The sequence below is a fragment of the Anguilla anguilla genome, chromosome 7 (assembly GCF_013347855.1).
Source record: "Anguilla anguilla isolate fAngAng1 chromosome 7, fAngAng1.pri, whole genome shotgun sequence".
In the NCBI taxonomy this organism is placed as follows: domain Eukaryota; kingdom Metazoa; phylum Chordata; class Actinopteri; order Anguilliformes; family Anguillidae; genus Anguilla; species Anguilla anguilla.
The window spans coordinates 56,219,465-56,246,686 of NC_049207.1; the positions used below are offsets into that span (position 1 = coordinate 56,219,465).

General features: G+C 49.7%; 2 protein-coding genes and 1 long non-coding RNA gene across 5 annotated transcripts in view; 1 reads left to right on the forward strand and 2 right to left on the reverse strand.

Moving 5' to 3' along the window:
* Positions 1-8,444, forward strand: LOC118231550 (protein phosphatase methylesterase 1-like). Its single transcript, XM_035425451.1, has 15 exons — positions 1-438; positions 905-1,004; positions 1,284-1,376; positions 1,653-1,710; positions 1,868-1,919; positions 2,069-2,223; positions 2,732-2,822; positions 2,902-2,967; positions 3,555-3,681; positions 4,346-4,469; positions 5,053-5,097; positions 6,191-6,255; positions 6,585-6,652; positions 7,211-7,244; positions 7,574-8,444. Exons 1-14 carry the CDS (start codon positions 410-412, stop codon positions 7,233-7,235), a joined length of 1,098 nt encoding a protein of 365 aa, XP_035281342.1. The 5' UTR covers positions 1-409; the 3' UTR covers positions 7,236-7,244; positions 7,574-8,444.
* Positions 2,115-3,617, reverse strand: LOC118231552. Its single transcript, XR_004766094.1, has 3 exons — positions 3,492-3,617; positions 2,670-2,897; positions 2,115-2,250 (listed from the first exon to the last, which is right to left on the reverse strand). It is a non-coding gene; the product is annotated as an uncharacterized LOC118231552 (long non-coding RNA).
* tbc1d9 (TBC1 domain family, member 9 (with GRAM domain)) overlaps positions 7,936-27,222 on the reverse strand; it is a 27,903-nt gene continuing 8,616 nt past the window's right edge. For 2 of the 3 annotated variants that reach the window (XM_035425446.1, XM_035425447.1), the window contains 18 exons: positions 26,635-26,863; positions 25,287-25,548; positions 24,968-25,175; positions 23,951-24,157; positions 23,038-23,208; positions 22,029-22,179; positions 19,224-19,438; positions 18,598-18,715; positions 17,687-17,972; positions 17,174-17,303; positions 16,089-16,187; positions 15,697-15,765; positions 13,511-13,751; positions 12,997-13,062; positions 12,334-12,420; positions 11,666-11,734; positions 9,922-10,025; positions 7,936-9,555 (listed from right to left, as the gene is read on the reverse strand). In XM_035425446.1, coding sequence (XP_035281337.1) covers positions 8,842-9,555; positions 9,922-10,025; positions 11,666-11,734; positions 12,334-12,420; positions 12,997-13,062; positions 13,511-13,751; positions 15,697-15,765; positions 16,089-16,187; positions 17,174-17,303; positions 17,687-17,972; positions 18,598-18,715; positions 19,224-19,438; positions 22,029-22,179; positions 23,038-23,208; positions 23,951-24,157; positions 24,968-25,175; positions 25,287-25,548; positions 26,635-26,863 — 3,426 coding nt within the window. In that variant the 3' untranslated portion in view covers positions 7,936-8,841. The other variant, XM_035425448.1, reaches the window with a different exon arrangement.

Sequence of the window (27,222 nt, forward strand, 5' to 3'; positions counted from 1 at the left end):
ATCTGCATGGGGGTGGGGAAATTGCAATACAATGTTGTAATGTTGTGAGCACAGAAAACAGAAATGCTCTCTTCTGGTATCAGAATAACTGCATCTCCTGGGGCGAATGGGTGAATAACAATAAATCAGTGAATCTGATGGAAAAGGTGCTCATGTAACATCAGACTTTGTGTAGTCACACCCCTGAGAGTCCCAGAATCAGACAGGTGACAGGCTGGGTATCGTCATCGTGGTTAACTGTCCGCACCATCTGTGCGCTCTTTGTCCGCACGGGCACTTGACATATGCTCAGGACCGGGGGGCTTCGGGCCGCGTCGGCGTGACTGTGGCATTTGGGCGCGCCTCGGAGGAACGCTGCCTGTTCTCGCCCTGCCTGCTCGGTCGACCTCGCCAGCCCTCGCTACGCAAAATGTGGGAAGAGAACTTCGACACGGAGAAGTAAGCACTTCGCGTTCCTCATTCTTACACAGGGCTTCCGGCACAGAGTTCGCCTGGCGAGAGCATCAGCGCTTACACACTAAACTCAGTTTTTTATTAAATTCTAAATAAGTTATTTATTTAAAAAATTAATTATTTTTAATTAAAGGAAATATCTATTGCATCTACGGTTGACATTATTGTTTGAATATTATTTTGTGTAATGCACTTACAGACTTGTGTGCAAAGGTCAATACTACCATTAGGTCAATATTAACAGTAATATTAACAGTTGTAGTAATGTTGTTCTTTTTATTAATGACAGAAATAATGTTAGAATATCAATCAGCATTTATGATGCGCTTCTTGTGGGCTGGCTGCTTTAATTTGACCCGGGGTAACTAGCTGTTTGAGCTCAGCGTTAGGAGAGATATTTCCTGATGTCTTCTGCGAGTGTTCACGGAGCATGCGCTTGTTCTCCTGGCAGCCACGGCGTGGTGAGGAAGCAGGACTATTCCCCCGTGTCCTGGAGTGAGTACTACGAGATGATGGATGACGTTGTCGTGGGATCGGCGGAGAACAAAGACATATCCTTCCGCGAATCTAAAACGGTCTCCCCTGCCTCCGCCGCCTTACGGCAGCTCTAAATGTCACAGGAGCCACGGCAACTCCCGCCTAAAAAATCCTGCCAGTTCACTCAAAGGAAAGCGTAGCCATCGTCCGTGTGTCTATTCACAAAGAATCCGCAAAGTAGCACTTTAAAAAATCCCCCGTAGTCCTTTCTTGATTTGAACAGCAGTTAGTGGTTCAGTGCTGATGAGCTAATGCTAATGAGCCAAGCTGATTTTGTCTTAACGAATCCGCACGTGTTCCGGGTGTACAAGAGCGGCCATGACGGACCGCTGCTGGTCCTGCTCCACGGAGGCGGGCACTCCGCCCTGTCCTGGGCCGTCTTCACCGTAAGCGCCGAATCTTGCTTCTCTGCCCCCGCTTCGCCCCGCTGGGCCGTGTGTGTGCTGCGTTACCACGGCAACAGGCCTTGATAAGAGTACTGATTATTCGCACAAGACGGTAAATCACATCGCTTGTCTTTAGCCTGTCAGCTGTGTTCCAGGGCATAACTGTGATATACAGAAGGAGATTTGAAATGGGGTGCTGGATGGGTACATTCACAGAAAAGAGCGTGGTGCTGAGCTTGTCCGTAATGAGCATAACCCCGCCCCCTTTTCTCTCAGGCGGCCATGGCGAGCAGAGTCACCTGCAGGGTATTAGCAATGGACCTCAGAGGCCACGGTAAGAGCAAAACTGTCAGGGCTTTGTGATTATGTTTTATTTTCACCTGGCAACATGAACTGCGGAAGTTATGTCAGTTTTACTCTGACATTGACAGAAAAATGTTTTGTTACACCATGTCTGTGTAATGTTTATGTTTGTCTCCCGGGTTACACAGGTGCCACTCAAGTCCGGCACTCAGATGACCTCTCGACACAGACCATGTCCAGGTGAGACCCCACAGTGAGACCCCACAATGCACTTCAGGGTCATATTCACACACATTTCTGCTCTGTCATGTCATGCCAACAATGTGTGTGTGCGTGTGTGTGTGTGTGTGTGTGTGTGTGTGCACGTGTGTGTGTGTGTGTGTATGCAGGGATGTGGCCAATGTGGTGCGGGCGACATACGGAGAGACTCCACCTCCCATCATCCTGGTGGGCCACAGCATGGGCGGAGCCATCGCCATCCACACAGCCAGCAGCGGCCTGCTGCCCACCGTGGTGGGGCTCGTGGTCATCGACGTGGTGGAGGGTGAGGGGGGAGAGAGCGCGGCAACACCTGTAAACAACGATGATGTCACAAACACACACAACACACAAACAAATTCTCTCTCACACACACACGCACACACAGACACACACGTATATGCTGTAATTGCAGCATAAATGGGTTTCGTACAAAAACGGTTACCGGAACAAGCCATCATGCAATTACAATAAAAATGAGTCTGCTTCATTAACACCCACAACCAATGATCACAACATAAATCCATTTTTAATGTAGTCAGTTAGCAGAAAGCAAGCCTGCTTTAATCATAATGTTAATTAGTTTCGCATAAAGTCATCTGCCGTGACACACAATGCAGGTGCACTGCAAATGAGTTTCGCATTAAGTCATTTCCCGTAACACTCATGCATTGCGATTACAGTGTGAGTTTAGTTGGTCCTGTCAGTTAGCGTAGCACATGCATTCTGTACCTGCGATGCAGCTGGACTGCCTGTGCTGGGCTGTGCATGACGGACAGTCCTTCCTTTTCCAGGAAGTGCCATGGACGTTCTCCACAGCATGCAGAACTTCCTCCGGGGACGACCCAAGACTTTCAAATCGATTGACCGCGCCATCGAGTGGAGGTGTGTACAGGCCTTCCTGCTTGTTTCCATGACGCAGAGTCACATGGTTTCAGCCCGTTCCTCCGCTTGTTTTTCCTAGCGTCAAAAGTGGACAAGTCAGAAACCTGGAGTCAGCAAAGGTGTCAATGGTTGGCCAAGTGCGAAGGTACGATGTTCTCCATCTGTATGTGCGACTGGTTTCTTACATTACTTCACTTCTTTTCTGAATAGGACCCGTATGCATTTTTATTCTTTGAGCCGAAGGAACCAGCTGTTTATGCCAGGAGTTTACTGAAATTTGAAAATTATCACTTGAAAGTTCTGTATGTTGAGGCTATAGCACCTTCTTAATATTTAATAATTAGTATGATTTGTCAAAACGTTGTGCTTCAGCAGCCAAGATATCAATATGTGGAAACAAAACCCAGTCTAACATGTAATATTAGAAATATTCAGATATTCAGAATACTGTAATATTGTACTTGCACCATTTCTTTTTGCGCTATGTTCTAATAAGACATATTTTTTCAGATATATTTGCAGAGTGCATACAGCACCTATTTCTTCTCATCACAGCACCCTCCTGGTCACTGAACCCAACTTAGCTCATGTGTGCATGTAATGTCCAGGTTTCACAAAATCTAAATCTGGCAACCCAAGCCATAAATCATGATGTCACAAATACAGTACCTGCTGAAAGGCAGATGCTTCGCTGGCGACTGTACCCCAGGTGCGCCATGTCTGTCCTCACAGGTGCGAGGAAGAGGAGGGAGACCCTTCGGAGCAGGTCAGTCCAGCTGGCGATGTGGTCACCGAGGGAAACGAGGAGTTCTACGACCTGAATTACGTCACCGACAAAGCGGAGAGCGCGACATCAGAGGTGAGCCTCACTGAGCAGGAGGCAGGAACTGGAGACTGGCCTCACTGACTGCGGACCAGTCCGTCGATCCACACAGAACTAACGGCCATGGAACGGTTCTCTGTGAAGTGGAGTCCGGACTGTGATGGTGTTGGCTGTGTTCGGCCATTTTGTGTTGCTGAGTGTCACTGGCTATAGTGTTATGGAGGGAGTGAGGACATTACCTCACCTTACTGTGCAACAGCGACCCCTCTGGTGGACTGGGGGCTTGCGGTCTGCCAGCGGGAACACAGCTCAGCCGGTGGACTGCAGAGTGGAAAATGGCGGCTGGCGCATGTTCTGGAAGAGGTGCATGCTGGTCCGCTTACTTCAAAACTGGCTCCTGAAATCCTGAAAGGCTGTTTTAGCCATGGGATCTGAGAGAAAAACGAGAGAGAAAAAAGATGATATTCATTGTACAAATGTCTCCGTCTGAAAGAATATGTTCAAACAGCTGATTGTCAAGTTATTTAAGATGCCGTTACTAATTATTAACATGTTTACCCTACTGACCAAAATCTCCTCTGATCAAATCAGTAGATTAGATTTGCAAACTAACATTTTTTGTCCTTGTCGTTAAATATTTGACTTGCATTTTAGTATGAAACATTATGTGTAATAAATTGAAATATGCTGGTACCTGCAGCCCCACAGTGTGTACAGCTGGCGGATCGACCTCTCGAAAGCGGAGAAGTACTGGGACGGTTGGTTCAGAGGAATCTCCAACCTCTTCCTCAGCTGTAACATCCCAAAGCTCTTATTACTAGCAGGTATGTGCCATCTCTCCACTGTCCCTCTCCACAGAGTCACATCTGTCTGTATGTGCCATTGCTGCCATCTCTCCACTGTCCCTCTCCACAGAGTCACATCTGTCTGTATGTGCCATCGCTGCCATCTCTCCACTGTCCCTCTCCACAGTCACATCTGTCTGTGCCACCACGTTAAGTTGGTTACCTGTGTGCTAACTGATTCTGAACATTTATCACAGTACTCAGCCCAGTGTTCCCTCAGATCTGCAGTTACTGGTTTTCTTAATGTTACTCAGGTACATCACATTACGTTACTTAGTTCTTATGCTCATAAATGGTGGAATTCCCTACCCAAGCGAATGAGGAACTATCCACTCCAAATTTTTAATAACAGCTAAAACGCTGATAATTTTAAACCATTTTTATTTTTATTACAGATATTGGCAGAATCTTAAGACTTTCTGTTCTGTATAACTTTCTACTTTATTATTTATGTTTTTAATTAAATTGTGTTTATTTTGATAGCGATGATTATTTCCCACTCTATATACGTTTGGCTTCAAAACTGCAGGAATGATAATCAGTATTATTTTAATAATCACAGGCATCGATCGCTTAGACAGAGACCTGACAATTGGCCAAATGCAAGGTAAGACATTTTTGCTGGAAAAATAGGGTTTAGCACATACACAGCAGTGAGCAGTAAGGCGGGGTTTAGCACATACACAGCAGTGAGCAGTAAGGTGGGTTTTAGCACATACACAGCAGTGAGCAGTAAGGCGGGGTTTAGCACATACACAGCAGTGAGCAGTAAGGCGGGGTTTAGCACATACACAGCAGTGAGCAGTAAGGCGGGGTTTAGCACATACACAGCAGTGAGTGTGAGCAGTAAGGCGGGGTTTAGCACATACACAGCAGTGAGTGTGAGCAGTAAGGCGGGGTTTAGCACATACACAGCAGTGAGTGTGAGCAGTAAGGCGGGGTTTAGCACATACACAGCAGTGAGCAGTAAGGCGGGGTTTAGCACATACACAGCAGTGAGTGTGAGCAGTAAGGCGGGGTTTAGCACATACACAGCAGGGAGCAGTAAGGCGGGGTTTAGCACATACACAGCAGTGAGTGTGAGCAGTAAGGCGAGGTTTAGCACATACACAGCAGGGAGCAGTAAGGCGGGGTTTAGCACATACATAGCAGTTGTGCACGCTGCCACAGAGGCAGGCACTGGAGCCCCCACAGAGTCATCTGGCCCTGTCAGTCTGTACTCTTTGTTCCGGACGGCCCATAATGCACTGCTGCCTCCCGGTGCCGCTGCCCGTCCGACGCTCTGGAAGTGACAGTGCAAGGATCAGAGAGGGAGATGGCGTGCCCTCTCCAGAGGCGCTGTCAGTCTCTAAAAACTCCCGCTGTTTGTCAGAGAGAAAACACACCACAGGGTCATGCAGGCACGCACAATACAAACTATTTATACGGCTCACAAAGACAGACAGATGCACATATATGTCCTGTAATTGGCAGTAAACACATTCTAATTATGCCAAGCTGGGATAAAAAGAAAGCTGCAAGATCATTATTGACCATTTAGAAAGTCAAAACTGTTATGATAGAAAATGGCTTTCTCACTGACAACATAATAATAGTAATAGAACTGATAAAGATATGAATCATGCATTAATGTTCTAAAAAGCTTTTTACAATCGCATGTTTACACAATACAACAACAGCAGCCTGATTTGTTTTTTCAGGAAAATTCATGATGCAGGTGCTGCCCCCTTGTGGCCATGCTGTTCATGAGGACATGCCGGACAAAGTAAGACTCGTAATGGTATCAATTGGCCAGTAGTGCATCTCTGAATCCTTACCTTACTGACTGCAGGCTAGAGCTAAATTTTAAAAATAAAATTATAAATAAATAATTAAATAATATATATTTTTTTTTTAAAAGAAAGAAATAAATATTGCAATATGAAAGTAAATTGCTAATACGTAGCATTGGCAGTGCATGGCGTTGCAGGTGATCCAGAGTCTGTGTGGCTTTAAGGCTGAACTGGGGCATTCAGACCGCAGTGGTCACAGAACTCAGGTGAGCCAGGTGTAAAGGGCTCGTGGGCGTGTCTTACTGCGCTCTCTCTGTCGCAGGTGGCAGACGCGCTGGCGAGCTTCATGATCAGGCACAAATTCGCAGAAGTGAGGAGTGAAACCAAAAGGTGAGGCCCCTCCCTCGCCCCCCCCCCCCAAACCCCACTCTCCACCAGCCCAGTCTTAGCGCAGTTACACAATGCGGCTTACAGTCCACATTTGAATTCTGATACTGAAGCAACACTCAACGGTAACAGGGTCTATAAAAAATGAAACGCAGTTTGCCCGACAGAAGAACCCTATTCCCGTTCAGCTCCCTTGCGTCTCACCGCTCTCTAACGGCTGTTCCAGTGAAGGACTCCCACTCTGAGACCTCTTTAGCACAGCTGCAGCTGCAGGCAGCCTTTGGATTTAGAGCTGCAAAGGCCCTCAAGAACCTTGTGTGATTTCAGTGCTTAAAATATCCAATACGATATCCCACAGAGATGAAACAGCACTGTCAAAGAGGGTCCAGCCTTCACAAGTAACCTTTACTGCAAATGGACCGTGTCCTTCACAGGCAACGGTGTACGGTAGAGTTTAGAGTTCTTTTCAGCGATTAGCCTGATCACGAAGTAGAACGTCAGCATAAACGACTGAGTCGCATAAACCAGCAGTTCAGTCAGATCTCTCTCTTTCTTTAACAGCTCCTCCTACCCTTTCATGCGGTGAAAGACGCAGGTGTGTACACGCTTCCTGTGAACGCTCTTCCTGTGGACGCCTTCCTTCACCCTTTAGCGATCAACACCATGTCTAACCAGATCCACTCAGCCCAACCAAAGAGCACCCTGTGGCTAACACACCCAAGCAAGCGTTACGATTAACCTCGCACACACAGAAATTACCAAAGCATGTAAACTGAGGAACAATTCAGAAAATAAAAACAAAACAAAATAAAAAAAATAAACATCAAATAATATTGTTAAAAAGAAGAAATGCATTGTGGTTATGAGCATGCTGGCTGCAGGTTGCCATGGCGATTTCTGTAACTGCCTTCGTTTTGTTTGAAGGGAGCAGCAGGGCTTAAGGAGCGCCCGTCCCATCTTCACCTCGACAGAAACTTCAAACCCGCGACACTGACAGGCCTACGAAACCTCGCTTCAGAGACGCACAGCTGCAGGGTCCTGAGCTGCTGAGCGTATCGCTGTTTAAAATAGTGCGTCTGTGTGTATGTTTGTCACTTAGATTGTGCTTTTCTCAGGCCTGCCATGGTGCAGAGGCAAATTATGTTTGTCAGAGCATTACATGTACGCACATACGTGATCACTGCTGACATGAACAAATGATTGTACTGTGGATGAAAATGTTTGAACTAAAACTTTATCCAGGAAAAAAACGGTGGTGGCCATTTTGTAGATGTAGCACTGAATCATTCCTTCTACATTCTTTTATTAGCTGGAGTGGTTTTGAAGCCATATACATGTTTAAAATATTCACAACAAAAACAAACACAGCAGTTTAAAATACAGCAAAAAAAGACCAGCTGATTTCACTATGAGGGCACAGGCTGGGAACGAAAGTCTGATACCAAACCGACAAGCCAAGCAACTCTCTTTCATCTGCAGAATAAAAGAGAAAGAAATGTAAACCTTTTTCTGACAAAAACTGAATCAAAGTGCAGGTGCTCCTGTTTAAAACAACATTTCAACCAACAGCTAATACATTAATCTATACAAAGTGTATATGTAGTCAAATCACAGAATTACATTTCATATTAGATGCAGCTGTGAACATCATTACAGTTTTTCTTTGTAGTTAAGAGTAATTGAAGATCACAAAGACAGAATACATAGCCTGACATGATCAAAGAGGTTACTGTAGTACAGTGTCACACTGTACATTACTCATATAAATTAGAACAAGCTCAATTAGTATATTGAAGACACATTTAAAAGGATTGCACTTCCTGATCTAAGTCAACAACAAACCCCTTTTCTACTCTATGGCTATGCTTCAAACTGCTGAGTCCTTCATGACAAACTTAACAGTCTAACAGTCCTCGATTGCAGTCTTCACGAAGCAGAGCATCACACCTTGTATTCCGCTTATTATAAATAAATGTACATGTAAATAAGTGGGTTTCACGTGGCTAGAGAGAGAGAGAGAGAGAGAGAGAGAGAGAGAGAGAGAGAGAGAGAGTCCTCCTATGACCAGACAGTCAATGAGATGCAACATCGGAACAATTACACAAACAGACCCCGCAGTTCGAGGCGGACCTGCCTGAGTTCCAATAGTTCTGAGGGGGGGCGGGAGGGGGGACAGAGCCGGGGGGCCCCGTTCACCCGGAGAGGGCGGAGATCTCGTAGTCGCTGGTGGACGTGAGGGGGCCGACCTTGCGCATGTTCTTGGCGTTGGTGATGCGGGCGGCCACCTCCACCGGCTTCTCGAAGTAGAGCACCAGCGCCTGCTCGGTCAGCACCGAGGCCAGGAACTGCTCGAAGGTGATGGCCCAGTCCCGGTCGATGCTGACGCTGTGCGGCAGGCGGTCGCCATGGTGGGCGCTGCGCACCAGCACCGTGTCCTCGGCGATGTCCTCGCAGTGCAGCTTCTCGTCCAGCTCGTGCGACCCGGAGCTCAGCACCGAGTACGACGACATCGACGCGTCGTCCTTCGTCTCGTCGTCCGAGGTCAGCATGGCGGACGACGCGCCCGTATCCCTGGGCGACGAGTCCTCCAGCTTGATGTCCTCCATCTGCGGGCAGGGGAGGGGCTCCCGGCCGGCCCCGCCCTCCTCCCCTACCCCCCCGCCCTGCAGAAAGGGGTCCGCCCCCTGTGCCTTCTGCTCCTTCCCCCGGCTGCGGCCGCCCTCGCGGCCCTCCTCTTCCTCCTCGTCCTCCTCCTCCCTGTTGCCAGGGCAGCTGAAGAGCTTGCCCACCTCGCCCATCTCCAGCAGCAGGCTGGTGACGGTGGCCGTGGCATGGTACAGCTCCTGCTCGCTGGGGTCCTCACTGAAGATGTTGTACAGGGTCTTACACAGCTCGATGAACTGACCCTAAAACACACACACACACAGGGTCTTACACAGCTCGATGAACTGGCCCTAAAACACACACACACAGGGTCTTACACAGCTCGATGAACTGGCCCTAAAACACACACACACACAGGGTCTTACACAGCTCGATGAACTGGCCATAAGAGTGCACTCACACACACACACAGAGCAGGAAGGACAGCTCACTGCTCTGCATCTGCGATCGCTCTGGCCAAAGTGCTCCTTTCCCAGCTTACGGATAAATACATGCACCAGGAGTCCAGGTCTGAGCACGTTAGACACTGAGAGGAACTCTGAGTCACTGCAGTGCCCAATGACAGAGCAGATGGAAGAGGAACAGGAAGCAGGAGGACAGCAGTTTACCTGGTTGAGTTTGGGCAGTTCCTTCATGTTCTCCAGCTTTGCCTTGTTCTCCTGGTTCCACAGGCGGAGGTACGTGCGGTAGTCTGGGGTGTGCATCTTCTTCACTGCAGTGAGGAGGAGGAGCACAGAGCATTTAAGCATGTCGCTCACACAGCGTAGAAGGGCTGCATTTTGGCCTGAGCTGCACAGGTAAACATCCACCTGAGCACACAGGAGGAGGGGCGTGTTCTACGACTGCACAGGTAAACATCCACCTGAGCACACAGGAGGAGGGGCGTGTTCTACGACTGCACAGGAGGAGGGGCCTGTTCTACCACTTCCTGTTTATGCTGCTCATTCCAGTCCAGCGGCAGGGTCCTGCTTCGCCCCAGTGAACCTGCTCTGCACACCAAACCAGCGGGACACACAAACGCTCTCGCCTGACTTACTGAATGGGGTTAGGAAGCGCGCCCAAGCAGCCTGTGAGTAAACAGCACAGCTCACTGAATGGACGCTCGGAAGCGAGGAGAAGCGCCCGCTCCAGTGTATGAGAGTATTACACAACGCTTGCCGAGGAACGCCATTAGAAGCGTGTCCTCCCACGGGCGAGAGGACTGCGGTAAAATGGCGCCGGTGGGCGGTCCCTCTCTACGCTGTCACTCGCGAAAGACGTCAGGACGTCTCATCTGAATGGAGTGATTGACAGCTCAACTGAAGCGCTGGAGCGCGGTGCCGTTGGAGGTGGAAATGAGAAGTGTTTTTCTCCGGGAATGAAAGGAATGCTCCATTAGCACGGCAGATCTGTCACGCTGCTCTTTTACAGACTCACTGCGAGATTTAAAAAGCTGAGGATAAAATGTCACTTCACCGACAGAACTGTTTAAACAGCAGAATTAAACTAGCAGTCGGTTTCACTGCCAGAACTGCTTACACAGTAAGATTAAACTTCCTGCAAAACAAACAATGAAGCACAAAGGTTGCAATGTTAAAACAACAGGAAGTAGTGCTGCACTTGCCCTTTCACTCAAAATAACCCTTTTAAAGCAGCTATGACCCTCAAACGCACGAGCAACCAAAACATTTATATCAGGGCTGCACAACCCCGGTCCTGCAGGGCCGGTCTGCCCGCTGGGTTTTGCTCCAACCATTTATCTTAGTTTTAGTTTTCTGACAGCTCTATAAAGTACACTGGCTCACTCCTGTACTTGAGCACAGTAAAATCTTTAGGATGCACTTGCAGTCTGCAGCTGGTGCTTATATGAATGTCAGATCAAGACAAGACTGAGCTATCTAAACTTTTAAGAGCGGTAGTTGGCCTGAAATCCTGAAACGGATTGTGCACCCCTGATTTATGGGACAGGACAGGACATGGTAAACTGGTGCTGAGAGAGAGGAAACACCACACAAACCTTCCATTTAATCGTCAGCATGAGTGATAGCTAAACCAGCTGAATAAAACCGTGCGGCAAAAACCTGTTTGGTTGTGTTGCTAAGCAGGTATAATGCTCCTTTTGCCATAATAATTTATTTAGCTTTTTCTAGAAACCTATCTTCAAACAAAGTGCTAATGCAAGTTTCTGTAGAAAGACTGCATGGGACTGTAGCTCATGAACAGCTAGCTAGCTGGGTATGACTAACAACAGCACTAACAGCAGCACATAGCAAGCGTATGAGGAAAAACTAGTCTAAATGATAACCCACCATTTTGGATCTATGGTCACATGCCAGTGTGAGATCCCCTCTTGAACTACGTTCTAAGGCTTACCTTTTTCAGTCTTGAAGGTCACTCTGACAAAACCATCGTCCTTATCGCTCTTCGACTTGGAATCGAGTCCTAGAGGGAACGAAGAAGAGACTCAGCAACTTGCTCTGCCCGAGGGGAACCAGGACTGCACCCCTAAACTGTGTTTTGCCTCAGTATTGCAGCAGCATGTCCAAAAATGTGCCCAGTAACTGACCCTCACACACAGGATGGAAGAAAATAGTGCATGTTTCACCAAAAATTCTCCCAGGTAGCTTCACCAGATGCCCATGAAAGCAGGCCCTGAAGACAGCTTCTGACTATATGACCAAAAGTATCTGGACACCCAGAGCTGGGTCTGGGGCTGTTTTTCAGGGTTTGGGCTAGACGATTCAGTGCTTCCAACTTCGTGGCAACAGTTGGCCCCATCCAACACCATTGGGATCAGTTGGAAAGCCAACTGCGAGCCAGGCCTAACTGCCCAATCAGTGCCCGACCTCACTAATGCTCTTCCGGCTGAATGGAAGCAAATCCCTGCAGCAATGCTTCAATATCTAGTATAAAGCCTTCCCAGAAGAGTAGAGGGTGTTACAGCAGCAAAGGCTGGACCAACTCCATATTAGTGCAGATAAATTTGGATGAGATGTCAGGTGTCCAGATACTTTTGGCCGTGTAACGCCTCTCAGACCCACCGTGGGACGTCTCCGGGGTGATGTCCTCAAAGAAGTATTGCGTCGCCTCGAAGGCGGAGTCCGGCTCGTCCTGTTCGGGCATCACCTCTGAAATACCCAAAACAGAGATTCAACGGCAGTCTGAAGGCTTGAGTAACAGGATGTGTGGGTATGTGTATGCATGTGGGGTGTGTGTGCGTGTGTGTGTGTGTGTGTGTGTGTGTGTGTGTGTGTGTGTGTGTGTGGCGTGTGGAGAGTGTGTGTGTGCGTGTGTGTGTGTGTGTGTGTGGCGTGTGGAGAGTGTGTTTGTGTGTGTGTGGTGTGTGTGCATGTGTGGCGTGGTGTGTGTGTGTGCGTGTGCGGTTGAGCATATGCGTTTGCGAATCAGACAGTGAGTCTGTAGAATACTGTGCTGGGACATACAGAGGCCCACACACCTCTAAAGATCTGACAGAATATCCCAGGCCCTGAAGGAAAGATTCTGTTCTGGGCAAGTACCCAAGAGGAGGTACGGCTAGCGAATGAATAAAAATGGAAATCCACACCAGAAAAAACCGTGAAAAATTTTCAGACGATGCTGCAAATGCGCAGGGAACTTGGATATGACGCAGGACCTCTAATTTCTGCTTTCACAGTCAAATTCAGGCCGTTGCTGAATATTTCACACGAGAAGCATCTGCTTACCGGGCAGGACGTGCATCTTGTAGAGGATCTTCAGCTTCTCGGCGAGGTCCCCGTGACAAAGCACACCTGTAAGACAGCACCTGCAGGTTACCCCCCAGCCCTGTTCACGGGACGAGCCTCTGGCCAATCCAACCGCAAGGCAGGTTTCTAAAGACCCCGCCCGGTGAGGGCAGAGTCCACAGACCGTTAGAGTCCTTACTGCGTTAGCCTCTGCAGGTCAGTGAGGCTTCAAGCTCACACTGCATCAGGGCAGCTTACGGTCAAAGCCTACAGTTTAAGGTTCATTAAGACCCAGTGTTCTTTACGTTCTTTATGTCTGTCTATGCCTGTCTGTGATTGGATGGTGTGTGTCAAAGAGACATACGATGAGCTAATGGAAATGCAGTAAAGGTGACAGATCTGCTGTCGAACCCTTCTCCTTCCCCGCAATGTCACTCGCTGGGGGGCCTCTCGAGCACCTAGAGACAGCAGCCGTACGGCCGGGGGGGGGGGGGGGGGAGGGACGACGACGTACTCAGCCCGGTCACAAACTCGCGGAAGTTGATGAGGGAGTCGCCGTTGTGGTCGAGCAGCCGGAAGAAGCGCAGGGCCAGCGAGTCGGAGTTGGCCCCGCAGGCCCAGGGGAAGAGCAGGCCGAACAGCCCCCTGAACTGCTCCAGGTCGATGCGGTACTGCTCCAGGTAGGGCAGGCTGGGGTCGTGCCGGTCCGTGGGGTTGCTGTTCCCGCCCCAGTAGCAGCTGGTCAGGTGCTCCGCCTGCAGAGAGACAGCAGCCGCAGTGAGGCGACGGGCTCCTCCAGGGGGAATCAGACTCACTGAAACCCACGCCCAGATAAACAGCCCAGCTCCAGCGAGCACACACAGCGGGGAGATCAGATTTCTATGGCAACGGCATGCATGTCTTAACAGGCTGAAAGCAACAGTATACATCTGCTCAAGAAAGAGAACGTTCACAGCACGATTACTGAATCATTAGTTATTTATTACATGACTAATGAAAGTGTGAATGCTTCTTGATTGCTTGCTTGGTGACATTTGCATTTTAGGTTTTGTAGCCTATATAATGCAAGCAGAATAAGAAAAAACCGCTGAACTCCACTGTTATTTTAAAATACTTCACACAAGCAGTCACAAAAGTTCACCACAGCTCCTGACAACAGAACTATGTGATGGTAATGCAGACAAAATACAGACGGGACAGGGCTACACACAATAACTGTGTAGCCTGAGTGTGGCGCTAACTGTGTACCGTATAGTGCACCGTTAGCCTGAGCGTGGCGCTAACTGTGTACCGTATAGTGCACTGTTAGCCTGAGAGTGGCGCTAACTGTGTACCGTATAGTGCACCGTTAGCCTGAGCGTGGCGCTAACTGTGTACCGCATAGTGCACCGTTAGCCTGAGCGTGGCGCTAACTGTGTACCGTATAGTGCACCGTTAGCCTGAGCGTGGCGCTAACTGTGTACCGTATAGTGCACCGTTAGCCTGAGCGTGGCGCTAACTGTGTACCGTATAGTGCACCGTTAGCCTGAGCGTGGCGCTAACTGTGTACCGTATAGTGCACCGTTAGCCTGAGCGTGGCGCTAACTGTGTACCGTATAGTGCACTGTTAGCCTGAGCGTGGCGCTAACTGTGTACCGTATAGTGCACCGTTAGCCTGAGCGTGGCGCTAACTGTGTACCACATAGTGCACCGTTAGCCTGACCGTGGCGCTAACTGTGTACCGTATAGTGCACCATTAGCCTGAGCGTGGCGCTAACTGTGTACCGTATAGTGCACCGTTAGCCTGAGCGTGGCGCTAACTGTGTACCGTATAGTGCACCGTTAGCCTGAGCGTGGCGCTAACTGTGTACCGTATAGTGCACCGTTAGCCTGAGCATGGCGCTAACTGTGTGCTGTCTAGTGTGTGCTGTATGTGATGCAGTACTGCACAGCCCTGTTCTGCACAGCGCAGGGTAGCTGAGCGCTGAGGTTCGGCTGCTGTGCAGTGAAATATGATCGCAGGCGCAGTACGTTCCCCTGCCCTCCTAATGAAGCAAAATCAGAGCGAGCGTATCGATCCGCTCTCTCTCTCTCTCCACTCTCTCTCTCTCTCCACTCTCCTCTCTCTCCCTCCTGAGTGACAGAAGCCGAGGGGAGTGTGCTTCCCCGCTCCCTCTCCCAGCTCCCGTTTGGCCGGGGACTCGACCCCCCCCCCCCGCCCCCCCGCCCCCCACCACACCCACAAAGCCTCGCAGCCCCTGTCTGACAGCCCCAACACTGCGGGGGTCAGCCCAGGCCTTTTTAAAAAAAGAATCAGCGCGAGCGAAACGTTCGGCTGGACGAAAGCACTCCAAGCGCTCGATCGATCGGTCTGGGCAGAGACATCAGCGATCTGACCACCTGGTACAGATCCCTCGTTTAAAGCCATTAAGCTGTACGGTAATGATAACGATACATAACAACACTAATGACGAGTTCTCCATGACCAATGATCCAGCAAACGTGTGTTCTGGACTGTGATTGGTCAGAATGTGTAATCCACACAGAGGAGATGTAAACGAGACTGAAAGAGCACAAAGCTGACAGAGGCCCTTCAGAATAGCAGGCCAGTATGACGGAGGTTTCGTATTTCAGCGATGGCCAGTACACACAGGCTCTAAAGCGGACAGGACCAGGGGAGCCGGACCCTCGACCTGTCTGACCCCTTTCACAGCTGCTCACCTTGAACAGGACGTAGAGCTCCTCCAACTCGTCTATGCTGAAGGCGGTCTCAGTCACAATGGTCCGCACCTGCCCAACACACAAAAAATGCCTGTGACCTCATCACAAGAATTTCACCACTGACACATCAATGATGTCACACAGATACAGTGTCAACGCGAGCGAGTGCCTGTAGGACATGCCCTGTGTAGCACAGCTGTGGGACATGCCCTGTGTAGCACAGCTGTGGGCCTGTGGGACATGCCCTGTGTAGCACAGCTGTGGGACATGCCCTGTGTAGCACAGCTGTGGGACATGCCCTGTGTAGCACAGCTGTGGGCCTGTGGGACATGCCCTGTGTAGCACAGCTGGGGGCAGCGCAGCGCAGCAGGACGGGGGGGGTCGGCTCTTACCACGTTGCGTTTCGTGGTGTCCTCGATGGTCTGGATCACCCGCAGCCGCTGCTTGAAGCGCATCTGCTCGATCACGTCGGCTCGGATGCTGCCGAATTTCTGTCCAAGCGTCAGGGGTACACCAGATCAGCACAAAAAGGGCCAGAGAAGGCGCAGGCAACAAATCAACCCCCCCCCCCGCTCACCACCCCCCCCTCGCTCATCCGCCCCCCTCCCCAAACACCCACGCCCACGCACGCTGTCAGATGCGGTGATCAAACCGCCGACAGAAACCCCGCCCCCCCCCCGCCCCCCCCCCCCCACCCCCAGCAGACGCGGTGATAAAACCACAGAAACCCCCCCCCTCGCTCACTACAGCACTTTGCTTCAGCGAGAGAGCAGGTGTCTGTCACACAGCTACAGCGTTAGCACTGGGCTGCAGCTCCAACAGGCGAACAAACCAAGAACAGGAAACAACCACAAAACAAACCCTAACCCTATGATAACACCGTTCATTGTTCAATTTCCAGACCAAATAATGCCAAAACAAAGCAGTTATCTTTTTGGCAGGCAAAAATGAGGCTGTGAAAAAAGCAGGAACTCAACATCGCATGCATGTATGGTGCTAAAAAATCTACACAAAGCCAGTGACCAACGATACACGACAATCATATGATTTATAAAACATAAGACCAGGCACATTATTGCAAAAGACTTGCAAGACCTTGGCATGTGACCCATTAATGAAATGGTGCTGTGGCTGCAGCACTGAGGTGCAGATTATGTTTGGTGCTTATGGAATGTTAGTATTTTTCACGCATGGCATAAAGGATCCGTGTTAATCTGGAGGGTCAAACAGGCCTCAGTTTGTTAAGGGAAATTAAAATTAGGGGGACAGAGCCGATATAAATCCTACATAAGCAGTAATGGAGTAATAAAGGAATAACTGAGGCAAAGTGTGTGCTGATTTTGTGTCCATGTGTGGACAAAGGGCCATTGTTATCACTGAATACACCATGTGACCCATGATTATTTTAATATGATTGTGTTGTTGATTGTGTCGGGTGGGACGGGACGGGGCGGGGCGGGGCGGGGCGGGGCCGTACCTCATAGGAGCTGCGCACCAGTTTGAAGATGTCCACCTCCGGGTGAGGCTCCCGGTCGTCTGTGAGCAGGGAGTGCAGGTGGGGGATGGGGGGTAAGGTGCTGTCCTTATTGGACACGCTGTCCAGGTACCTGAGACACAGAACACACAGCAAGGTTAGCGCTCTACAGGCCAGTCAGCTACCAACGCAAAGGAGCAAATTATAGTGGACTATTTGGGAAACAAGAGAACTTCTGCTTCAAATCCATTTCAGAAGCCAGAGGATTACAGCTGCAAATCACTATGCAACTCCTAGTTGTCCTTTTTGCCACTAGATTTATTCAAATTTCTTCAGAGCCCTTTCTAGTTGGATATTATTTATTTGGCAAGTCCAGCATTTAAAGAGTTGCCCCAAAATATGACAGAAACACAGAGTTATTCTGCCATATAGAGACACATGCGACATTCAGAAACAGGAAGTAGAGCACCACAGCTCTGCAGTGACCCGCCATAACCGCGAAGCAGCAGGCCTCACCGGCCCAGGACGGTCATGGCCTCGCCGTCGTCTTTGCAGTTCAGCAGCTTGTCGATGTTGGCGTCGAGCACGGACAGCGCCAGCTGGAAGATGACCTTGATGCCCTCGTAGAAGAAGCAGTCGACCACCACCACGGCGCTCTCGAAGGGCATGACGCTGAGGAAGAGCGTGAGGAACCAGGACAGGGAGATGGTGGAGATCACGCCCAGGTCCTGCATGCAGTCGTACAGCTGGGGCACGTACTCCCGAGCCAGCTCCTCAAACACGCCCTGGTCCACCAGCGCGCCTGAGCAGCACAAAACAAGCACGCACACGCACACAGACACACAGACACACACACGCACACACACACATTAAGCACGTTAAGCAATGTTAAGGAGGAATGCACCATGGCTACATCAACCCTCCAAGGCCTCTGAGTCCTTCTCTAACTCACACCATTCTGCACTCTGTTCAACACACAAAACACTGAGCTCACAAACATAAAAGCAAACCAGAGCTTCTAGTGAATTTGGAGGTTCTGGCAGCAAAGCAGAACTGACCTACGACCCTGGTGTTATAGTAGCCAAGCCGCAGAACTGACCTACGACCCTGGTGTTATAGTAGCCTAGCCGCAGAACTGACCTACGACCCTGGTGTTGTAGTAGCCTAGCAGCAGTACTGACCTACGACCCTGGTGTTGTAGTAGCCTAGCAGCAGTACTGACCTAAGACCCTGGTGTTGTAGTAGCCTAGCAGCAGTACTGACCTACGACCCTGGTGTTGTAGTAGCCTAGCAGCAGTACTGACCTACGACCCTGGTGTTGTAGTAGCCTAGCAGCAGTACTGACCTACGACCCTGGTGTTGTAGTAGCCTAGCAGCAGTACTGACCTATGACCCTGGTGTTGTAGTAGCCTAGCAGCAGTACTGACCTACGACCCTGGTGTTGTAGTAGTCGGGCAGCATCCGCTCACACAGGGCGACCAGCAACCAGAAGGCCTCCTCCTCTTTGGCATACAGAAGCAGCACAGAGGTGACGATGTTCATAGCCTGGAGAGTAATTAACACAGACCGTGTTTACAGACCGGTGAGTAATTAACACAGACCGTGTTCACAGACCGGTGAGTAGTTAACACAGACCGTGTTCACAGACCGGTGAGTAATTAACACAGATAGTGTTCATAGACCAGTCAGTAGTTAACACAGACAGTGTTCATAGACCAGTCAGTAGTTAACACAGACAGTGTTCATAGACCAGTCAGTAGTTAACACAGACAGTGTTCATAGATCACACTGAAGGACTGTTTAAATGCTTTACAGTTAGAAAAAAAATACAATATCAATAACACAGTTTTTCTTCTGCGTTTGGTACTGTATCTGTAAGCCATGAATGTGGGAAGTCCTTCTTCCCTGCTCGGAGTCCCACTGTAGATGCTCACATTCCTAATTTAGACTTTTCAAAACTTGTATTTGAAATGCCTTAACTCTTCAGACACCGTAAATATCGGAAACATTTGCGTAATTGGTTCTAAGCGTTTAAAAGGCGTTTTTGGGGTACCTGGCAGTACCCGATGTTGGGGTTGCGGAAGGCGTAGGCGGTGAGGACCCGGCGCAGGGCGGCGATGCCCATCTCGTTCTGGAAGGCGGGGTGCTCGGGCAGCGAGCGGTGCAGGTCCCGCTCAATCTCCTCCGTGGCCAGGTTGTACTTGCCCATGGACTTCTCCACCAGGTCCTCGTAGTACCCCGGGTGGGTGGTCATCTCGTTTATGGCCCCTGCAGGAAGAGACGCGTCAGAGCCAGGGCCGCCTCTCATCTCCGTGACAACGACCACAACATCCCATCATCTCAACACAACTCTGAGACCACATGTTCACACCGCCCGCCATGACTGATGGGCTGAACAAGCGTAGCATGGCAGCCTGTTCATCAGCGACGCTCGCTGTGCGCTGGGCAGCACAAAACAAGCCCCGCCCAAGCTGGGTTTGAAGGGAACCTCAACAGGAACCAAAATTGACTTTGTGGCATCTGTTTCTAAATGGCTTCTTCACTGTAATTTGCTTTTTAAAAAACATCATAGCTCTTATAAAATCACATAACAAAAAAGTAAGCAATTTTTAAACTGCAACAAATATTCTTGATTTCACATTCTCTGGTGTGTTCCAGTGGAGGTTCTTTATTAAATTAATGATCGTTGCTGTAATGGAGAAACTGGCAGGGAATACATGCGAAAGAAATAATCCCCTTAAGAGGAAGAGCTCTGTCTCTCACAGTATTAGCTTTCTCTGACACAAGCCTTCCTCTGATGCCTGCTACTGTTACTTTGTTCTCCATTATTAATGAAGTCTCCAAATAATCCCCCGGACTTATCTCAAAGTGCACACCCCAGTTGTGCATTAATGAGCGATATGTACCTGCACTGGAGGTCCCAGTGAAGGGAGGTGGAGGTGGAGGTGGAGGTGGAGGCGTATGGGGACAGGAGGACGGACACAAAGTCGTTACATAAACGAGGCTTCACATACGCGGCCGGGGAAAAGCGGGCCTCTCTGCCCGGCTCCTAAAACAACGCTCGAGTTTTATCCGGACAGAGGGGACGGGTCCACGGAGCGAGGGCAATCACACAGCGCCTCTCCACCGACGCGTGGCGCGGGGCACACAGAGGCAGCCAATCGCTCCCCTTCCCCTTCAGACAAACGGCTCCACGTTTGAGCCCGGTGAAGCCTTCGCACGGCTCCCACACACACTGCTGCATTCTGGGAGCTCAGCTGCAGCATCGGCAGTTCCGCTGATCCACAGATGTTATCATTTCACAATCAACACTCAGAAGATAAAAGCAGCCTCGAACAGGCAGGCTTCACAGAAAACATACAGCATCCCACCTTGTTTCGGCTAAATCGTACAGGAAATGAGTAAAAACAAAAAAAATAAGTCAACTGTACAGCGTGTTGACATCCGCACAGATAGAATGTCACACTGACAGCGCAGGTACATCTCTGATCTGTGGTTTACCAAGCTGCAGAACTGACTGGTCAAGGCCGTTTTAAACCTGAAACTTCACGCACATGTAAGTAGGAACTACTGTGAACAACTGGCCGCAGGCTAATGCTAAAGTAGTTCAAATTAAAATCAATATGGTCTCCGAGACGATTCACAACACTGTTCCTCAACACCAAATAAAAGGTCTGACTGCTAAGTAAAGGGTCTGTGTAACCGCTATTTTTTATTTTTATTCCAGATCTATGAAATTCTAAAATCATCTGTTCGTGAGTTAGAACTCATACTTACAATTGTATGTCCCTGCCTACTGTACTCTTTCCATCAAGTTCCATGTTTGCAGCGTCATTTTACACCCTAAGAGGGCTGCAGCCAAACAAAAACTGCAGCTTTATGCAGTTATCCTCCATAGCTGTTAATGCATGCACTCAAACATACACCTGAAACACAAGATGTGGCGGGAGGAGAGTGGGGGGGTTCTGAGACTGCTCAAAGGTAACAGAGCTGGTTTGACCACACTTCCTGTTCTGCACGCCGGTACACAGGAAGGTGCACTTTCCAGAGGACCTGTGGTCACCCCGTTTCTCAGATGGGCCCATTTCTGCTTCTAGCTGTTCTGCAAATTCAATTCACATCTGAAGCTTCAGTTTTTGTGTGCTTATTCCTCTTAATTTTGACTTCTCTAACTTCTCATATTCATTTTCTTGTAAAGCGCTACGGGAACATAAGCCAAGTCATACATAAGCTCTCATTGTAATGTACAGTATTTCACAGATGTTACAATCACTACAGCTAACTGAAAGCAATGGAGTTCTAGAGCACCGACTTAGAATTTTGCAAACAAAAAGAAACAAAACAAACAAACAAAAAAAACATTCCAAAAAGCCTGACCAGTGGAGTAGGGACCGGTAGAGTGGGGACCAGCAGAGTAGGGACCAGCGGAGTGGGGAGCAGCAGAGTAGGGAGCAGCAGAGTAGGGAGCAGCGGAGTGGGGACCAGCAGAGTAGGGACTAGCGGAGTGGGGAACAGCAGAGTAGGGACCAGCAGAGTAGGGACCAGCAGAGTAGGGACCAGCAGAGTAGGGACCGGCAGAGTGGGGACCAGCGGAGTAGGGACCGGCAGAGTGGGGACCAGTGGAGTGGGGACCAGCAGAGTGGGGAGCAGCGGAGTGGGGACCAGTGGAGTGGGGACCAGCAGAGTGGGGAGCAGCGGAGTAGGGACCAGTGGAGTGGGGACCAGCAGAGTAGGGACCAGCGGAGTAGGGACCGGCAGAGTGGGGACCAGCGGAGTAGGGACCGGCAGAGTGGGGACCAGTGGAGTGGGGACCAGCAGAGTGGGGAGCAGCGGAGTGGGGACTAGCAGTGCGGCTCACCGGAGAAGAGCAGCCAGAGATCTCCCCGCATGTTCTCGGGGATGCCCTTGAGCACCAGCTCCTTGGTCTTCTGCGTGCGGTACATGCACACGCCCTGGCCGTACTCAGTGAAGTGGTTCCTCCAGGCCTGCTCCTTCAGGAACTCCTTCGCCTGCGCGGGGAGAGAAGGGTGCGCTGTAAACGCTAGCGTACACAGGGGGGGCCCAGGACCCAGTTTGAGCCAAAGGCCTCTGCAGTGCTGGTGCTGATTGCAGAAGCACACTGCTGTGAGCTGAAGAGATGGAGAAGGCTTCCACATAGCCACACGGGATCGTAAAATGTGACCAAAATTTAAAGTCAAAACAATGGCAGCACTTCAGTGGGGAAACAAGAGATGCCTGTCAAGCAACATGAAGTTATTTCTGGTTTCTGGTACTCAGGTGAACTGTGGGAGAACAAGTTTTTTTTTCGGCTTGGACAAACTGCTGGAGGTTATGAATTAACACTCGTCTGACTAGTCTAAAACATAATAGTTAGTGTCACAGGAGTCTCGATTAGTCATTTTTAAAACATCAATTATTCATGTGGGTCAGGAAACAAACAAAAACAACTGCCCCTGCTTCACAGTGAATAACATCAATTAAATCAGTTACACCAACACGGTGGTCAAAATAATAGACAAGTTTATGCCTTTAGTCTTCAAAAGAAAAGAGGCATTTTTATATACAGAGTCTGCAGAGGTGTTTCTCAAGTGTTTCAGCAATGTGAAGCAATTTTCAGGCCCTTCCCTCATCCCCCTTTTATCACAGTGAACGAAACAAACAGGTCACACGGAATGGAAAATATTTAAGTTGTCAGCACTGGCAGTGAAAAGATAAGACAGGGAGGGTTTGTTCCAAACGCCACAGTGAGCATGTGACTCATCCGTCAGCAAGCGCTCTAACGGCCTGGCACACGCGGTACGCCGCAGAGCCAGACATGGCTTTCCCAGGGAGCCGGTCTCCCAGTGCATGCTGGGACGGCTCTTTACCAGTTTGGGGTTGAACTCCTCGGGCGACCTCCTGCGGTACATGGTCATGAGGGCCTGGCTGGCGGTGGGGACGCTGTTGTGGTTCAGGTTGAACTGGCGGTCGCCCTCAGACTCGGAGCTCAGGCTGGCCTGGGGGCTGCAGGACAGCAGGCTGCTCTGGCGGGAGTAGGCCTGGGGGGGGGGGCAGGTTACTGGGGGGGGAGTAGAACTGTACATACCACGGCTGCCCTCCCACCCTCCTGTCAAACATGCTCTCTTTCTTCTTTTCAGTACCAGGCTCACGAAAGCCTGCGATTATACTCCAAACCCAACGAGCACGTAGGAGCAGGCCTTTGTGCTGCCTGATTGGTCTAAACTCAGGGACGGACGTACCGTAGAAGCTCCCAGTGCTGTCAGTCTGAACCTCTAAACTCAGGGACGGACGTACCGTAGAAGCTCCCAGTGCTGTCAGTCTGAACCTCTAAACTCAGGGACGGACGTACCGTAGAAGCTCCCAGTGCTATCGGTCTGAACCATTACTGGTCTTAATGGACGCAGGCTAGCGCAATGCTAACAGGCTGCTGGTGCTGTCGCAGATTGCTTTATATAACAAGGGCCAGTCTCATAAGCGTGGGGAAAACTACTTCCATCTCATCTCAAGTAAAAAAAAAATTATAACAATTATAACAAAGATAGCTACATCAGGACAATCAACACATTTAATAATTATTATTGCGTGGAAGATACCCCCCCTTGACTGTAGTCGTTTCTAACTGACCCACTCTGGCCTCACTGCAGAACTATGCCATTCGTTGCAGATGATCCGCATTAAGCAGTCTCTCACAGGGCTGCAGCCTTTAATGAAGCGTCTGCCCCAGGAACACCCTGGCTTCGGGGAGTTAAGAGCGACTCATTAATCAGGCTCTCGGCTCACCTCCTCGTCGGAGCTGTTGAAGCTGCCCGTGAGCTCCCTTTCACAGTAAATCTTGGAGGTGGTCTGCTGCAGGAAGTCAGAAATGCGCTGGACCAGGAAGTCGCGGTCTTTGAGGTTGGCGAAGAGGAAGGTCATCCTGTTTTTGGTGCTGATGGACAGAGGGCTGGGCAGCACGTTGGAGCTGTCCGCCTTCTCCACGATAGTCACCTGAGAGACAGGGGCGGGGTGAACAGGGCAACTAACGAAACAGCAACGCCGCCATTTTCACAGAAAAACACAATACAGGAATTGCACCACTAAGGAAAAAACACTTGGGTAGAAACACTTTGCAGTATCTATGCACTTAGTCATTGATTGTGAAAGGATCAGAATAGGAAAACATCTCATTTTAATCCACTTAAAGCAAAGATTTATCTCACTATAAATGTTCAGCAGAGCTAACAGGCTAAGACATACGTAGCTATAGGTCCTGAACAGGTGGTATATATCTGGGGTAATTTTGCCATGTAGAGCACACTGATATTTATATCTGCTGCTGAATCGGGGAAGTCATGCGAGGAGGGTTCATGTCGGGAACTTGTGAGGGCGTGATGCTGGAGGTCCGCGCGAGCGTTTCTTAGCAACCCCAGCAGTGACTAAAGCAGATTAAACGCGACAGCTACAGCCTGTTTAATCAGCTGCTGCGCTTTCCCACAATTCAATGGGTCTGGGACCCTTTCCTCTTAAAAACACAGTGGTAATAAATGAATATGTGATCCATGATGATCTGATAAAGACTAAACGTAATCGGCAGGACCACATTTACAACTAATAACAAAAAAATATATTTATGAATACAGCTGGCTGATCTGACTTCTCATTCTTCTGACTGCTGCTGTTACCACTATTCATGCTGTATACTCAAAATGGAGACCACAGCACGGTTGGTGTTGCTTTTGTGTTTGAAAACAGTGCACTCTCATGATTGGCTCATATGCGTCACATGGGTCTCTCAGGCCAATCAGAGGGGCGGCTGACCTCTCTCAGCGGGATGATGAGGCTGCACAGAGTCTCCTCTTTACTGGTGAAGCAGATGTAATTGGTGGACACGAACATCTGGCCCAGGATGTGCGTCTTGTTGAAGGGCGTCCAGAGGGTGCAGTCCGTGTGTCCGTCCAGCTTCTCGTCCTTGGGCAGCCTGAAAAGGGTCCTGTAGCGCTCGCTCTTCGCACGGGCGTCCAGATCCCTGCCAGAACAAAAAGAGAGAAGAGGCGTGTGACCTCAGCCTGGCGGGACGGAACAGCGCCGATCTCTGGCGACGCAGGCGGAGCGTGGCGACGAGGGGGCGGAGGCTTGCCTCTTGAGAGCAGACACCTTCTTGGGGGACTTCTTCTTGAGCTTGGGCAGCGAGCGGTCCTGCTCGAAGCCCTTGTTGTCCAGCAGCTGGCGCATGGCGATGTTGGCCAGCTGCTCCATCAGCTTGAAGGTCTCGTTGATGTTGAGGAAGACGGAGAGGACGTGCTCGTGCGAGCGCGTGCTCACTTTGATCATGTCGGGCAGCAGCATGGTGGCGCTCTTCTCCAGCTGCGTGACGTCTGCCCAGCGGATCACCAGCTCGGCTGAGAGGAGCAGAGGAAGAGCCGCATTAAAAATTAGGACAGCTTCTTTTTTTGGCAGGTTGTTCCCCTGTCCCATCGCGTCTTATTAAACGTCACACAGAGAATCTCATAAACCACCCATGTCACTTCCCTGAATCCAGAAAAGCTGAAATATTATGTTGCGCTCACATTCTTCTTGTTCAAAAACGCACAGCAATGCTCAAACTACACAGTACTGTCAAACAAGTCACATTCTAAACCTTAGCAATTTTCAAAACATCAGTGCATTGTGGTCTGGAAAAAGGTGCCTTGATGCAAAAGCCACACATCCGCTTTATGTAGCGTATAAACTTCATTGCACTCAAGTAACAAGGTACAAATATTACACAAGTGAGCTACGGCAGCGGGCTGCTCTCAATATCAGGCAAGCGTAGCGTAGCAGGTGAACGTACCGCAGACTAACCCGCAACGTCGCAAACGGGCTGAAGCTAGATCGGTCCCGGGACTCAGAGAGACAGAGGGCTGGCTACATCTGTGCAATATTAATGCTTTCTAATCAAAATGTTTAACACGGTTTAGCTGTCTGTGTGTCAGCCCTGTCAAATGCTAATAACATCAGCTTATGCAAACAGTGACTGCGCACCTCCGCTCATCCTAATTAAAACTTTGACGAGCGCCTCCACTGATCAGCTCGCAGACACTAAACAGGGATCCTGTGTGTGAGAATGAAGTTACCCTGGAGGTGTCATAGAGGGACACGTTACAGCCTCACTATATAATTAATGCACTGCTGAAGACACAAAGGAAAATGGAATTGTGTGGGGCAGTGGTATATACAGATAGATGATTGGTCGGACTGTGCTATGTACAGTAAGGTGATTGGTTGGACTGCGGTTGGTGTTGCGGGGTGTGGTGTAAACAGAAAGGGGATTTGGTCGGACTGCGGGTGGTGTTGGGGGGTGTGGTATATACAGTAAGGTGTTTGGTCAGACTGCGGGTGGTATTGGGGGGTGTGGTATATACAGTAAGGTGATTAGTCGGACTGAGGTATATACAGTAAGGTGATTGGTCGGGTTGCGGGTGGAGTTGGGGGGTGTGTTGCAGTACCTTCCTTCCCCAGCATGAAGGAGTGGAAACACAGGTGGTTGATGCTGAGGTAGAGCCAGCCCTGGCGGGGGACCTTGCCCTTCCAGTAGCTGCAGGTGTAGTAGTTCACCAGCTTCTCCTCCTCGGGCATTCCAAAGAGCTTGCGGAACTTGGCGATGGCCTCTTTGAACTTGTCTGTGTCGTCATCCTCCTTGATGCCGTGATTCTTGTTGTACTCCGCAATGATGCCCTACAGCGAGAGGAGGAAATCTCTGATTTACATGCTAGCTCTGATTTACGTGTTAGCTCTGATTAACATGCTAGCTCTCATTTACGTGTTAGCTCTGATCTACGTGCTAGCTCTTTCATGTGAACCTGGACAGCTGCCGACGTTTTAAGCTAACGTAACCCTCAGTAAAGACGATGATGCTCGCAGGGAGTTAGCAGCCTGTTCTGAATGACACATGATAGCCAAAAAAATAGCATCATTTTTCATTCATGTTTACTATCTTTAAATGACAATTGTTACAATAAAAAAGGCCGAGCTGTGACTGTGGATTGATTAGGGTCTGCGTTTTCAGGAGTGAAATACAGACAAACTCGAAGCAA

Bases quoted from the DNA above. Each gene is read 5' to 3' on its own strand.
- LOC118231550 (XM_035425451.1), top strand. From the start codon at position 410: ATGTGGGAAGAGAACTTCGACACGGAGAA. The intron at 2,224-2,731 runs GTGAGGGGGGAG...TTCCTTTTCCAG, and splicing joins GGTCATCGACGTGGTGGAGG to GAAGTGCCATGGACGTTCTC. The intron at 4,470-5,052 runs GTATGTGCCATC...TAATAATCACAG, and splicing joins AAAGCTCTTATTACTAGCAG to GCATCGATCGCTTAGACAGA.